This window comes from Sceloporus occidentalis, unplaced genomic scaffold (assembly GCF_023333645.1).
Source record: "Sceloporus occidentalis isolate IW3139 unplaced genomic scaffold, rSceOcc1.0.p SCAF_1, whole genome shotgun sequence".
Classification (NCBI taxonomy): Eukaryota; Metazoa; Chordata; class Lepidosauria; order Squamata; family Phrynosomatidae; genus Sceloporus; species Sceloporus occidentalis.
Window position 1 is genome coordinate 17,051,725 of NW_028316981.1, and position 16,016 is coordinate 17,067,740.

General features: G+C 42.2%; 1 protein-coding gene across 3 annotated transcripts; it reads left to right on the plus strand.

The window, feature by feature from the left end:
* Nucleotides 1-291: 291 nt before the first annotated feature.
* On the plus strand, nucleotides 292-14,700 carry LOC149320973 (uncharacterized). Of its 3 annotated transcripts, none has more exons than XM_089514429.1 (5): nucleotides 292-461; nucleotides 1,426-1,510; nucleotides 4,471-4,597; nucleotides 6,337-6,450; nucleotides 10,777-14,700. In XM_089514429.1, exons 2-5 carry the CDS (start codon nucleotides 1,439-1,441, stop codon nucleotides 11,409-11,411), a joined length of 948 nt encoding a protein of 315 aa, XP_089370555.1. In that variant the 5' UTR covers nucleotides 292-461; nucleotides 1,426-1,438; the 3' UTR covers nucleotides 11,412-14,700. The 3 variants fall into 3 exon arrangements, with proteins under 3 accessions (XP_089370555.1, XP_089370570.1, XP_089370565.1); XM_089514444.1 differs by having other exon boundaries at nucleotides 6,340-6,450; XM_089514439.1 differs by having other exon boundaries at nucleotides 10,780-14,699.
* Nucleotides 14,701-16,016: the final 1,316 nt, after the last annotated feature.

Sequence of the window (16,016 nt, forward strand, 5' to 3'; positions counted from 1 at the left end):
AAACATAGAATATTTTATTAACTTCCCCAGTGCAATATAATAAAATTTTGGATGTTTGCATGTACAATATAATGAGAGGAATAAGGAGGAACCAATATGTTTTGCTACTCTTTCTTCCCACTCCTGTCAAACCCTCTTTCTCCTTTACTCCTTACTCCTACTCTCTGCTGGAAAGTCTCCCATGAAAACTACTGGGAGGGATGTTGGAGAAGGAGAAAATGGAGGCAGTGAGGCTACAATTCCCAGAAGCCCCTGAGCTTCCACAGCTGGGTTTTTAAACATCCTGATCCCTGATTGGCTGAAGGAGGGGAGCCTGGGACGTAAGGACGCCAGTGATTGGCTGAGGTCGGGAAATCAGAGTTCCAGCAGAAGCAGGGAACTGGTGTGTTTGCTGGAAGAAGGGGAAGAGCAGGAAAGAGGCTGCAGGAACCCGGGGGTCTTCTCCATTCAGACGTTCAGAGGTGAAGGGCTGCAGGGTCCCCAGAGGAGGGTTTCCCAGGACTAGGAGCAAGAAGGGGATGGTCCCTTGCTTGGGGTTGCTTGAATCCCCCTCCACTGCATCCACACTGCAGAAATAACCCGGTTTGAAACCCCTTTCACTGCCCTGGCTCCATGCTATGGAATCCTGGGAATTGTAGTTTGCTGTGGGCACCAGAGCTCTCTGGACAGAGAAGGCTAAATGTCTCACCAAACTACAGATCCCCAGAGTCCTACAGGTCCCCAGACCTCCAGACTCTTGGGACCCATGCATCATTTAAATAACATACCTGTAGAGACCCGAAGCAGCTTTATTTTGGCAGTCTGTAACAGGCCCAAGTATTATGGCTCAGTGCTATGGAATTATGGAATTTGTAGTTTTGCAGGAAAGGACCCCCCCCCCCTTCAAAAACCTAGGATAGCCAGTACCAGCTTAATCATGCTTTCTGGACCAGTGGTTGGACTCAGCGTAAAGCAGCTTTTCCTAGAGATATAGGTGTTGAGATGCTTGCGGGTATTGTCTCTTCCTTTCCTCCTATTATTTTTTGTATAGTATTCTTATTAAAACAACTACAAACAAACAAATTCACAGTAATTTTCTGCATCTGAAAAACAAGGAAAGAAACATTGCTTTCACAATACCTGATTAGGATTCTCTTATGTTATTTTTTAAATAACTGGATTTTAATATTGTAAGATGTCCTGAGTCCTAGTTTTGGGTAAAAGGGGGGATATAAATAAATGTTGTTGTTGTTTAACTCCCCTAGATTATTCAAAGGTTAATGCAATGATTAAAATAATCTTTATACAGTACTGTCATACTACAAACAAGTGTCCTTCCTCCTATTATGACATCTGCTGAGAAAAGCAACCAACAAACAGCTTCTCTGCCCTGGTGTTTTGAGGAGTTTTCTATTTCTGAAATGTTTCCTTTTCCTTTGTCTTCAGACAGAGAAGAGCTATGTCTGAGTCTCAACCGAAATTGCGTCGTTCTTCCAGGATAAAGAAACAGGCTGCAGCCAAGCCAAGCCAGGTAGGAAGTCCTCCAGAGGCTTATAGGGAGGGGGATAGAGATGGATAAAGAAGCAGAACTTGTGAAAGGAAACAGAAGAGAACAAATTGCACTTTCCCTTCCTTCCTTCCTTCCTTCCGTCTGTCTGTCCGCCCTTCCCTTCCCTTCCCTTCCCTTCTCCTACTCTTGGATCAAAATAAAAGCTCTATCTGGTCTAGCAAGCCTACAAACCAGGCATGACAAGTTATAGCTCTCCTTCTTTCTTCTTGATCTGCAGTATCCAATACTCACAGGTCCATTTCATTGTTGTTGGTTTTTACTCACTTGCCATGAATGGTCTCACAGACTGTCTAGTGATGATCAACACAAATTGCATCTGTGAGATGTGTGAGGACTTCCACGTGTCCCACCAAATGTGAGGATCTCCTCCTATCCCACCACAATGGCATCAAACCAGAATAAAAGCTCCATCTGGTATAGCAAGCCTACAAACCAGGCATGACAGCTATAGATCTCCCCCCCTTCTTGATCTGCAGCACCCAGTACTCAGGGGTCGCATTTCTTTGACTTACCTCTCATTAATGGTTTCACAGATTGTGTAGTAGCCATCGTCACAGCTCAAATATGGGGACTTTGTAAATGCCCTCTTGGTTCCTGTGTGAGCTTTTATTCATCTAATCTTACCCTTGGACACCACTGTCTTTGAATAACTTCTGCCACCAGAGGCACTGGGTGTCTGAACTCAAGCATTCCAGTAACTTTTTGGTGGTGTTCTCAGAGGCACAAGTGTGTAATACAAAAATTAATTTTTTAAAAACAAGTTCAACTTACACTTAAAAATTACTTACGTAAAACCTCTAAAACCTGACGGACCCTAATGAACAATCTCACATCTCTCCATATATTCCTCACTTTGACCCTCCTATCTCTCACGCTCTGACTCTATCCAATTTCCACCTCACCTTTTAAGCATCCTTTCCAACATTCTACCTTCACCAGTCACTCCCAACATCCCATACTGTCATCCCCTCCCAACAGATCATTTACCATATTACCTGTACTATATAACATACCATGATTTCTCCAGTAAACACAACATTTTAACAAAAGTCCATAACATCACAAGTTGCTATAGAGGAGTTGGCCTTCCAGATCGATAGATGGGTGAGCCCAAGACAAAGGATGGAAATTTTGTATTCTCCTCCATGTTGCAAGATATACAAGAACATGTCTCTTGAACAATCCTAAAATAGTTGTTAAGATGGTGGCAGGGTTGGGGCATGATTTCACCATTGGCTGGCAGATTGTTAATTATTTTGCCTACTTGCAGAAGAAGACAAATTTCTTTTCCTATCCATTAAATATCCTTAAATATGAAGTCTATTACAGCACAGTATCTACTTAGATGTGTCATCCATATAGTTAGTGTAACTTACTCTGAAGTACATGTACATAGGATAGATGGTAGGAGCCAGCATTGTGCAATGGTTTGAGCATTGGACCACGACTCCAGAGACCAAAGTTTGTATCCTCACTTGGCTGTTGAAAAACACTAGGTGATTTTGAGCAAGTCACACTCTTTCAGTCTCAGAGGAATGCAAAGAAACTCCCCCTAAATAAATCTTGCCAAGAAACACCATGGCGGGTTACACACCGCCATGAAAGTACGGAGTCAGTCCGTACTAGGGTTAGGAAGGTGCAGTGCTTCCGCACCCCCCTAACCCTAGTACGGACTGAGTCCGTACAAAATGGCGGCTCCCCTTCCACATGGGGGCCGCCATGACGACGTCACGACCGCGCAGCCTCTATACGGGGCGGTGCGGACGTGACGTCGTCGGTCCACGCCAGGGCGCTTAGTACGCCCTTTCCGCGAACCAGGAAGGAGCTCCGTTTCGGAGCTCCTTCCTGGTTTGCGGCGAAGCTTTGCGTCGCTGGGCGCAGCCTTCAGACAGCTGCGCCCAGCGAAGCAAGAGGGAAAGGGGCCAAGCGACCCCTTTCTCCTCCCCGTCGCAGGGGGGGGGTCCTTGGGGCTTGAAGCCCCAAGGACACCCCTTTTCAGGCTGCGGGGAAGCGGCGTTTTGCCGCTTCCCCGCAGCCTGAAAAACGGTGGATTGGAGCCTCAGCGGCTGCCGTTCTAGCAGCTGAGGCCCCGATACACCAGGGAAAGGGTTGGGTACAGCCCGCCCCAAATGGGCGGTCTGTAACCCGCCCATGATAGGGTTTTAGGGTTACTGTAAGATGGAAATGAAAGCACACAGCAGCAACAACAAAGTCTTTATTATTCCTAGGAGTGCTAAAAGGCATTAACTGTTTTAATATCAAGCTATCTTGCCATTTGGCGTCCCATTCCTGTAGAAAAGAAGGGATATAAATAAGGTGATTGGTTATTTTTTTAAGCGATTGATCATTTAGTTTTCTTCCAGTTGATAATTAAGTATGCTCAACAACATAGAAATCTTGGTGTTTACATTTTGCCAGATTTTTCAGGAGGGCTCAACATTCCCAACCTAGTGTTGGGGATGCTTGGGCCCCTATGTCTTCTCTTTTCCATGAGTATCTTCACCCCACTAGGCCATCTGCAGAAGGCATGCCCCTCACAGGGCAAACCTCTTTTCTGCATGTGGGTCACCTGAAGCTGTCTCTGCTAGTAGTAGGGCTCTGTGGAAAAACTGTGGCTCCGCTATTGGTTGATCTCCTTAATCACAGAAAAAGATTCCATAAAGAGCAGTTCAGGCTAGAATCACAGTAGGATCATTGTTTCTTATAAATTCTAATACCTGCGTACTTAATCTGCAGTCTAAAGCGATTCACTTGAAAAAGAAGTGAATTGGATAATCTCACTTTCCTGTGGAATAATCTTTTTAGTTTTGCTAGAAAAAAATGTGGTGTGTCAAGTTGCAGAGGGCTACAACTCTGTGGGTGTGGGGTGGAAGTATATCTATCATTCTCGAGGCTAAGATGGCCTATTTCTTGTCTTACAGGGGCCAATGAGTTTTGAAGATGTGGCTGTGTATTTCACGGAGGACCAGGGAGCCTTGCTGGGCCCAGATCAGAGAGCGTTGTACAAAGAGGTCATGATGGAGAACTATGCAAATGTGTCTGCTTTGGGTATGGAGCCTGGCTACTCATTTGGTAGCTTTCTAGAAGTCATGGTGTCCTCCTGTCCATGAATGTGTTTTAGTACAATAATGTACTAAATCGACAAAACAGCAACACCTTTATTGGCCAACTAAAATGCACAAAATACATGATGCAAGCTTTCAGTGGTTTTCCACTGGCTGCTTCATCAGGCAAAGGTATTAAAAATCATACAGGAGAAAAAAAATGATGTTGGAGTTGTAGGTATACATTTTGTTATATTTGTATTATATGTTCATTATTGTTTAATAACATGTTGATTTCATCAGCAAGCTGTCCTGAATACCTTCTCATAACCGTTGTCTGGGATGGAAGGAATTTCAGGGCAGGAAATCTGAGGGAATGATCCCTCATGCATCTTCCCCATTTCATGGATAAAGTGGAGAATTGTGGGGGATATTGGAGAAATTGTTTTCCATCCAGTATGTACCTCCTCTCCCTTTGGTCTTCTCTCATTGTCCTAGCTCTTTAGGGACTTCTTCCAGGATTCCCCAAGTAATGTGTCTGTTTGGGTATGGAGTACAGGGTTTGGAAATTATCACATCCCTCTGGAACAGTGTTTTTCTTCCATATTACATATCCCACCATCTGTAGTTTGGCATGAAATAGTTTCACATTGTGCATGTTTATGTCTGTCTCTTTCCACAGTGAGTGAGAATTACTCTATATACACGCTCTTGACAGAGTAAATGAAATCTCTTTTGAGGTGGAACCAGCTCTCCAAATCATCTCACACAGCCTGAGAGCTGCAGTTACACTTGAAATTGCCTCTTTGTTTTTAGTTGCCTGTGTGTGTGAGAGAGAGAGAGAGAGAGAAAGAGAGAGAGAGAGAGAGAGAGATTTGTGAGCATGCGCTCTTGGGTGTCTGCATATGTGAATTAATGGATGAATAATTTATTTAGACCTACTTGCGTTTTGCCATGAGGACTACCCACTACTGAAATGTGGTCTCCAAAGTTTCACTCCTGAAAATACAGTCCATGAAAAAAATACCTGATGCCTATCCACATGGAATTGGAATGGGTGGAAGATGCTGTTCTTACTCTGGAGCTAAAATCTTTGCATTCTAAAATCTTTACACACTCACTTCTTGTTTGCTTGTGACTGGCCAGGAATCTCCCAGGGAGATTTTTAACTCTTCAGAGACTTGAACTCAGATCTCCCAAGACCAGCATTCAAACCTGTTTGCCTTCTGTCTTTCACATGCCCATTACATGGCCAGTGAGGGGGCCTCCAACAGGAATGGAGAACATGTAGCCTTCCTAATGTTGCAGGACATCAATGTCCATCAGCCAAAGTCCGTAATCCCATGGTCAGCTGTGATGAAAGTTCTCATTTCACAACATCTGAAGAACTGCAGGTGGCCTACATTTTCCTTCCCTTTCCATCTTATTTCCTCTGGAAATAATTTTGTGAATATTGGTACTATGTCTCAAATGAAGCTTCAAGCAAAGATTTCTTACACACTGGAGCTGATTAAAATTAAGAATGTTTATGCTGATCACTTTTAAAAAAACTTCAGCTGAGATTGTGGTAACTGGATATTCAGAATCTCCTCCTAACCAGAGTTTTGATGAGCTTTTATATTCTGAAAGAAATTTCGTGGGGCTTCCTCTCCCTCCACACCCAAAGTTTTCTTGGAGGTGCATAGAATGAATTTAGCAAATTGACTATGTCTCTTATTATTCTTTTCTCTATTATTTTCTAAGAAGACATGCCAGTCCCCAAACCTGAACTGATCACTCAGCTGGAAGAAGGGAAAAAGCCATGGGTACAAGATTTGCAGGACTTGGATGGAATGGAGAACTCCAGCACCTACTCAGGTGAGAGATTTAGGTGAACCACCTCACAAAAGGCTGTTAGGAATTCTGATCCTTCCTTTTTCAGAATGTTGGGATCACCTTTTATGTTTCACTTCCTTCCTTCAGAAGAGGCAGTATTGTCCTGCACATACTATACCTCTTAGCTGTTTCTACAAGAGCCTCCCCATGCTATTAAAAGGCATCTTTCTGCTGCTGACTTCTCTTTTGGGGGCATCTGTCTCCAAGGCTGGTAGGCTCAAGACATTTTTCTGCCTATGGTGGAACAGCAAATATAATCTCTGCAAATTAAGAACTACAGTTGTCCCTCCGGATTCACAGCTTTGGGGTTCACAGATTTGATTATTTGTGAATCCCTAGCTGTGCACTTGTATACTCCTCCCTTTTCATCCTCCCAGGCTTTTTCCCTGTGAGTGAGGGAAAAGGTGAGGGTGCAAACGCGCAGCAAGGGACTTGCAAATAATTGAGCTTTCTGAAGCCTTGGACTGAAGGAGGAAGCGGCAGGTGTGCCCTCCTTCCTTCCCTCCCAAGGTTTGTGAGGGGTCCCTGGACTTCTCTCAAGCCTTGGCAGAGAAGGGGGATGTGGCCCAAGCGCACTGTTCCCTTGCTTCCCAATGTCTGAGACAGGTCCCCGGACCTCTCTCAAGCCTCGAGACAGAAGTGGACACTGCCAAAGCGCCCTATTCTCTTGCTTCCCATGGTCTGAGAGAGGTCCCCGGGCTTCTCTCATGCCTTGAGATGGAAGGGGACACAGCCAAAGCGCCCTCCTTCCTTCCTCCCCAAGGCCTGAGAGAGGTCCCTGGATGCTTCTCAAGCCTTCGGAGGGAAGGGAGAAGCCACTAGCATGCACTCCCATGCCCTTCCAGCACCTCAAAGAGCATTCTAGAGCTGTTTGAGGTTTTGGAGGAGGAATGGGCATGTGCGCATGAGTGCGCAAACACATGCTAGTCTCTGCCCATTATTCACAGTTTTTTCATATTAGTGAGGATCCTCTGCCCCTAACCCCCCTCGAATCCGGAGGGAAGCTTGTAGTAACCAAAGCTGGTCAGAATACAGAACCTTTAAAAATCAGTTTGGTAATGATGGTCATTAGAAGTGAGGAAACAAATTCATTTTCTTTTAAAAATTAGGAGAGGTGGTGGAATTAGTTATGTTTCTTGGCAATTAGTTATGGTAACTTTGCATAAAAGTTCCTCTCACCTCCAGGCTATAGGAATGCACCCTGGTGCTCTCAAGGTGCATTGTGTAACCAGCGAAGGAAAAAAGCCAGCATAAGGATCTAAGTGGAATTTACGCTGGGCCAAATTCCTGTTGGTGCACTGGGCTAGCATCTGCATTATTTTCCAAGGTCAATAACACAGTAGTGGTGAGGGTAGGCAGACATAATCTAGAGGCTCTGAGCAGACTGTGCCTTACTACTCCCTTCACGGATGCCACCATCTTTGTCAACCCATCAGGATGACAGTGAGGACAGCAACACTTTAGAAAAAGTTTCTGCTTTATTTTTTGGGGAAGCTGGATAGAAGAGTGCTGAAGTATTAATTCCATGGTTTTGTGATATTTGGGCATTTGTGCTCCCAAATCATGAAGAAAACTCAAATCCCTCCCTGCATTAGTACCCTAGAATGCTATACTGCACCCAAATACAACCATTTTCCTCTGTGGTTCCTCACAATGACCAAAGGAAGTGTTGTGTTGTCACTTCTTGTACCGGTTTGAAATGGACTCCAGAAAACAGGTATTTGGTTTGAATAATAGAATCATAGAGTTGGAACAGACCACAAGGGCCATCCAGTCCAACCCCCTGCCGTACAGGAACGCTCAGTCAAAGCATCTCCGAGAGATGGCCATCCAAAAGCACCTCCGACAGATGGCCACCCAGCCTCTGTTTAAAGACCTCCAAGGAGGGAGACTCATCACCTCCGAGTGTGTTCCACTGTTGAACAGCCCTTACTGTGAGGAAGTTCCTCCTAACATTGAGGTGCCTGCAGCTGGGTCAAGGGGTGACTGACACCCCCATACACACAGTTACTAATCCCTGCACTGGCTTCTTCTCTCTCAAAGTGAATAGGAAACTCACATCAACATGTTCATTATATAATTACAATAGCAGGAAGCTGCTGCCTGAGATGTGTATGGTACCCAGTCTTCATGAAGCTGATCCACACAGGTGCAGTAAGAATTTCAGTGAAAAAGAAAGAACTTAGCTGACTGGATCAAGGCTCCCCATAATATTTTGGCTAGCAAATTGATTTAATGTGGAATAGATGAGAACACGGTGAGATGGATCCATAATGGGTTGAAAAACTGTGCTCAAGGTGTCACCATCAGTGGGTATACTTCAGACCAGAAAGAGGTCTGGAGTGCCTCAGGACTCTGTCCCAGGGTCATAACTCTTCAACCTTTTTATCAGTGACTTAGATGATGGGGTGGATGGAACCCTTTATCAAGCTTGCAGATGATGCAGAACCGAAAGAGATGTCTAACACAATAGAAGATAGGAAGAGATTTTAAAAGGACCTAGAAAAACTAGAAAATTGGGCAGAAATTAATCAAACATAATTCAGTAGAGTCAAATGCAAAATTCTATATTTGGGCCACAAAAACAGCTATGGACAGCTATAGGATGAGGGATATATGGTTCAGAAAGAGAGTGTGGAAAAAGGACCTGGGAACATAACCCAGCACTGTGATGCTGTAGAAAAGAAAGTGAATACTATTTTACCCTGCATTAATAGAAGCATAGTTTCCAAGTTAAGGGAAGTCATAGTCTCAATGACCCATGAGGCCTCTTCTAAATCTATGATTCTGTAATGAAGAGAGAGAAATAAGGATTGGACGTGAGTGTTTTCCACGTCCATTTCCACACCTGCACCTGTAATAGTGCATTGTAATAATGACTACAATTTAACCTGCATAGTAGGAAAGGAGAAATGAATTAGTAAATAACTAGTTGGATTTAATTTGTTTTCCTTGGGCACTGAAGTGGTTCATGTTTTTGTCCCATGGGGCACAAAATATCAAAAGTGTCTTTCCCCCCATCCCCCTCAGGTAGTGGAAATATAACTCCCAGAAACAAAATCATGAGAAATATGTTGCCTTTTCACAAGGCTCGAAATCATCTGCCTCTCACTTTATAATGTGTGTGTGTGTGTGTGAGTATGCAGTCACGGTAGCTAATATGGAACTATTTCTTTCCTACTGCAAATCTCTTGCTGGATTCTTTGTTCAGTTACTGATTTCATTTCTTTTAATTCTGAATTCTCTTATCAGTGTGTCCTTCTTTCCTTCATTCTTACCTTTGACCCTTTTTGCCCAGATTTCACTCTTGTTACTCTACATCCTTTGGTTTTTCATTCCCCCTTGGACACAGGCTAAAATGCTCAGCTTAAATTCTTACACTCTTGGCAGCCCACTGATATCTCTCTGTTCTGATTTGTCTACATTTGTCCCATTACCATTATAATTTCTTATTGGTTGAAGATGGAATTTTTTTATTTCACCCCTTGGGCAGTCTCCCTTACTTGCCTGATCCCCCCTCCAAAGTATTCACCCCAATCCCCACCTTTCTCTTTTGCCACATTTGAAAATGTAACATTCAAGTATAGATTATTCTCTCATTAATTCCTATTTACTTTAATATTTGCATTGCTGTATACTTTTCAAATTCTTTTATACTTTTTCTGTTTTGTATCCTCTCATGGGATGAAAACCTGATGGCCAGGATGCAGGTCCTTGCCATGTACAGGATTATTTTAATTTAAAAATTCAAACTTCAGTAGTGAACCAGAAAACCTTATTCAGAAACCAACGATGTGTCCAGTAGATGTATGTTGTCAGGACTGAAAATCCAGTGTTAACACACCATTATTTAAGCAGACAGTAATTCAATTTTTAGTGGGTTGATAATCTCGTTGGCCCATGAAATCAAACATGCTCACTTTTTCCTTTCTCCCATAGTTGCTCCTCCTTTCACCCCATACCATCCATTGTCATAGAACTGATCTAGAAACTCCTGGCACAATCAGTGCAATTCAGAAAATTAACAGATCGCTTTTTAATTTAATGTAAAACATATTTTGCTCTGCTTGGTTTTTGACTGATGGTTTTATACCAGTTGAGTTTGTGTTTAGGGGTTATTGGGTAAAATGTGTGTGTGGGTCTACATGCATCTGCATATGTGGGAATGGAATGATATTTACATCTGCCTCTTTATTTCTGAACAACAGTGTTCATGGCCTCCTTTCTGTTCATCCTCCTCCTCCTCCTCCCTCCTTTCTTTCTTGTCATCCAAAGTAAAACAATGATTTGCTTTGCCTCTTATCCCAGCAGGTGAATACACAGGAGAGAAATCCTATCAATGCTCGGAGTGCCAGAAATGTTTCACTCATAAAGCCCATCTCATGTCCCACAAGAAAGTCCACAGAAGAAAGAAATCTTATGAATGTGAGGAATGTGGGGAGTGTTTTCCTCAGAAAATAAATCTCGTTCGTCACCAGAAAGTCCATGAGGGAGACAACCCTTGTCAGTGTTTGGAATGTGGGAAGTTCTTCCCTTGGAAGTCAGAGCTCAAGAGGCACCAGAGAATCCACACAGGAGAGAAACCTTATAAATGCTCAGAGTGCGGAAGTAGTTTTGCCTGGAAATCCCATCTTGTGAGGCACCAGGAACGCCACACAGGAGCCAAGCCATTTAAATGTAGGGAGTGTGGGAACACTTACACTCGGAGTGAAAATCTCATTATCCACGAAAGAACACATACGGGTGAGAAACCGTATAAATGCTTGGAGTGTGGGAAGAGTTTTTTCCGAGCCGCAATCTTTGCAAGACATCAGATGCACCACACAGGAGAGAAATTGTATCACTGCTTACAATGCGGAAAATATTTTGCACATGGTCATAGCCTATCAGAGCACAAGAGACTGAGACACAAGAAGAAGAACCAGGAGGAGAGTGGAAAGTGATTTGCATCTTCTTCATCCTTGACAAGCCACAAAAGCATCCATGTTGGACAGGACTTTATCTCTACAGAATATATCAAGAATCATGTAGCTGCAATAATTCTGCTTGATTAAGAGAGAAACTTCAGCATAAATCAGAACCGTGAATGGAGAATCTTCACTCATTGCTGGATATAGCTACTTAAAAGTGAATGCAGCAGGAACTCAGCAACATGATAAAGCTTAAAGCTGGTGAAATCTCATTAACTTTACCAATACTAGCGGTACAGCAGCCAAGGCATTGGTCCTTAGTATGAAGCTCTAGTGTCAATTGCCACACTAAAAACTCACATTGACTCGCAAATGAGAATAGAGCGACTTGAAAAATAAGAAATCAGAATTCAGGTGGTGGAGGAACATATGGAGTTATGAGATTTGTAGGAGGTGATGTTTGATATTTTAACTGAATTATAACCAGAGCTGTAGTTGGAGAAGACTTACATGGCAGCTTACAAAATATCTACATTCGGACCTGGGAAGTAGGGAAGTTCTGGGATGTTATAGTTAAAACTAAAATCCAAGCAGAATTCCATTTTTAAGCACTTAATAACAAAGATTATCTGGTTTATATTGAACAAGAGGGTCAACATTATTCAACATTATTAAAGTATTAGTTTTTTTAGTTTTACTTTATTTTCATGCTTTAGAGTATAGTTGGTCCTTCTTATACACTTTTTTTTTTTAATATACAGATTCAAGCATCCAGTTTGAGAATGTTCAAAAAAAGTATAATTTTCAAATATCAGACCTTGATTTTCCATTTTTTATAAGGGACACAATTTTGCTATATCATTTTATTTAATGAGCATCAACGGATTTTGTTATCCACGGGGGATTGTGGAACCAAACCCCAGTGTATAACAAGGGTCCACTGTACTATAAAACTGCCCAGCTGTAGACAAGAATCTTGCTCAACAGAAATCCAGATCAAAATCAATTTTATATGCTCTCTCTGTAGAATTACATAAAATGTTTTGAGTTTGGAAATAAACATTCAGATTTTTTAGTCGACTCTGTTCGGGAGATGGTTATTTTAATGAAAGATCATTAAAGAGAGGCAAACAATTGAAAAAATAATTTGCCACAGTTTGGATAGAAATTTGATGTTGGATGTAGCTAATCGACTCGTACGTAATATTTGTTTTAAAATAATATTTATGTTTTAATTAACTAAGGTCCAAAAATACTGCAGGAATAATCCACTGTAGTTTTGTGAGACATTCAGCCTTTTCTGTCAGAGAGGTCTGGTGCCACATTAAACTATATTTCCCAGGATTCCCTAGGAATGAGCCAGAGCAGTTAAAGCTGTCTCAAGCTGGATTATTTCTGCATCGTGTTTTGGACCTTCATTAATTTAATTTCCATGACATGGGCAAGGAATTAAGGTGTCCATTGTCTCAGGAGGACAAAGCACTGTAATATGGAGGGCACTCAAAGAAAGTGTAGGACATTGCAAAATAACTGCTAAAAGCTCTATTATGCATTTATTTCATGTTTGATTTACAGTTATATTACATACATTGTGTTTTATTATGTATTCAACCATATTTTTCTGATGAACCTACCTGCATTAAAATACCTTGTTGGCTTGGAGGATACTTTTAGAACTTGGAGCAAGACAAATGCTTAAAATGGTACTTTACTACCAACAAACCTACACTGAAATGATTCCTTTCATTTGTCCATGGGGCTGAAATGAAGGGTGGAAACCCTGTCAACATTTGCATTGTGTCCTGAAGCAGCCCCTTGCCTAACCTGTTTGCTGTCCTTTTCTCCTCCAAGAAACAAACGTGCCCCGAGCTTTGGGTGCAAGTCTTGTCTGCTGCTGCTCCTAGGAAAAAAGGACTAGAAGGATCCATCCTATCTCTGTATTTGCAATGAGGACAGGCTGCTGAGTAGAAACATTTCTTGAAGGGGAACAGCAAACATGGTGTTATTGCATGGGCTTCTTAATCATGCTCAAAATGGAGGACATTTTGGTATTTCTCCTGGACAGAAGATTAAAAAATAGGACATGTCCTGGGAATGGAGGGCATCTGGTCACTCGGTCTTGTCTATACAAAGGGCAGGCCAGTCTAGAAAAAGAGAAAGAAATCAAATGGTTTCTTGCTCTTTGCTTCCTTTCTGTAGCTTTTTGCCAAGACTTTGGGCATAATGCATGGGAGGGGGACACAATTTTTCACCCAGGAAGGTATTCCTGCCGCTCAATGGCTAGCTGTAGAATATTTTTCTCTTTCTTTGCCCACATTGCACAGGCCTCTGTGTCTGCGCTACAAAGTTTACTCCCTTGATTCTTTGCTGCAATTCTACTGAACTGAGTGCAATACTGACTTCTAGCTTTTGGTCCAGCTTAATTTAATTAAGAGAGATAAGGGTTCAAAAAACATCCCTCTGAGCTTGCTTTAACTGCCCTGACTCAATGCTAGGGAATTCTGGGAACTAGTTTTGTGTGACATTTAACTTTCGCTGTCAGAGAGCTTTAGTGCCACATTAAACTACAATCCACAGGATTCCCTAGCACTGAGCAAGGGGCAGGTAAAGTGGTCACAAACTGGATTATTTCGGCAGTGTGTTTTGGACCATAGTCTGTTTTTTCCAATGGAGAACATATTCTGGGAAATGAAGTGGGAGAGTTTTATTTACATACAGTCATTCCTCCATATTTGCGGCTTTGATATTTGTAGATTTGATTATTCACGGATTTCATTAATATGTTCTCTCTAGGACCGTCTAGGTCCTCCAGTGCAACTATGTGGTCAACTTTAACTAAAAGTTGCACTGAAAGACCATTTGTAGCTACTCCAGTGCCATTCTATGGTCAGTGTTGTTAAGGAAAATGCAACATGGGACATACAGTAATAGAAATAAAATATGTATGTGAAAGTCACAATGACTAAGCAGGAGCAATTAAGAAGCTACACAGGTGAAAAAGCTAATGTAATTTAGAAGTCTTGAAAGTCAAGGACAGAGTTATAGAATGAACAATTGGAAACACCTGAGATTCATTAAGTGTACAAGGTAAAATGATGAAATACTTGGGTTGGTCTTAAGTGTGGGTTGAACTATGTGAACCAATCAAAATGAGTGTACACACCCACTGGGTGGAAACTGACTAGTGGGTGGTGATTAACAATGGCTATAATAATTGCAATGTTTGCCAATGTATTGTGTGGGTAGTTGGAGTAGTTTGGAGATATTGTGGAGTATTGGAGATTGTAGAGATTGTGATTTGTAGGGCATATAGTATTTGTATGTAGTAGAATAAAGTAGATCTTTTATATAAGACTACTGAGTTGTCTGGTGTCTTGAGTGAAGATACAAGAGCCAGCAGGATCCTGGAGAAGTTTGGAGACATCTGAGGAAGAAGAGTGAGAAGGCTTGGAGAGTTTGTCAGGGTCTTCAGCCTATTCTCTGAAACTCTGCTGCTTTGAAGAAAAGCATTAACCACTGGCCAAAGCTGGTCAGCTCTGCTGCATAACAAGGTGGTGAGTAAGAGCCAGAGGTGAAGAGCTACAACTCCCATCATCCCTGACAAGTGTATGTTGGACATTGACCACAGAGTTGCAGTGGAGGACCTAGAGATTCCTAGAGAGGTGTCCTCTCAGGTAAAAACAGTGTTTTTTTTGTTTGCGGTTTTTCCATATTCATGGGGATCTTGTTCCCCTAACCCTAGCGAATATGGAGGGACAACTGATTATGAATAAATGAAATGCATAGCCATTATGTTTCTAGGAAAAAAACACGTATAGACTCTACATTTCAGCCTCACAAATCTGGCAAGTGATCTGGTGCCTTACCATAATACTGATGGTTTATGACTTTGAGCCTTATGACATTTCCATTTGCTTTCTGAAATTATCCTATGTGCAAGAAATGTAGATAACAGAAGTTCGTTCTGCAGATCAGGGGTTGCTTTGTTGTTGTGTGCCTTGAGGCCATTTCTAATTTACAGTGACCGTAATTGTGTTTTTTTCTTGGCAAGATTTGCTCAGAGGGCCTTCCCCTGAGGCTGAGAGAGAGTGACTTGCCCAAGGTCACCCAGTGGGTTTCCTGGTGAGCTGGGAATCAAACCCTGGTCTCCAGAGTCCTAATCCAAGGTAAAACTACTACACTATGGAGTTTATCACACCAGTGAGCTCCCCGGAGAAACTGGATTTAAATTAAATTTGAATTTAAACAGAACCTGCAAATTTGGGAAGTTTATCACACTGAATTGCAGCTAAAGTGAAACGTCGCAAAGTTAAACCAAAGTTAAACCAGAGGAAAAACCACCTTTTTACTTTCGGAATTTATAATTATAAGTAGGGGGAAAGAATTGAGATATCAGCCCCAACCACATCCACCCCAAGAGTATGTGGATTGTGGGTTTCGAACCTGAATCAAAGATATAGCTGTGTTAGTCTGTAGAATCGGTACGTAGAGAAATCTTGTACCACTTTTAACTGAAACAAAGAAGTTGGCAGCATGAGCTTTCCTAGACTTAGGTCTACTTCCTCAGATGCATTTAGGATTGTTATCCTTGATCAAGGAGATTCGCTTCCCCACCAGAACAGAACAGAACAGCCCAGC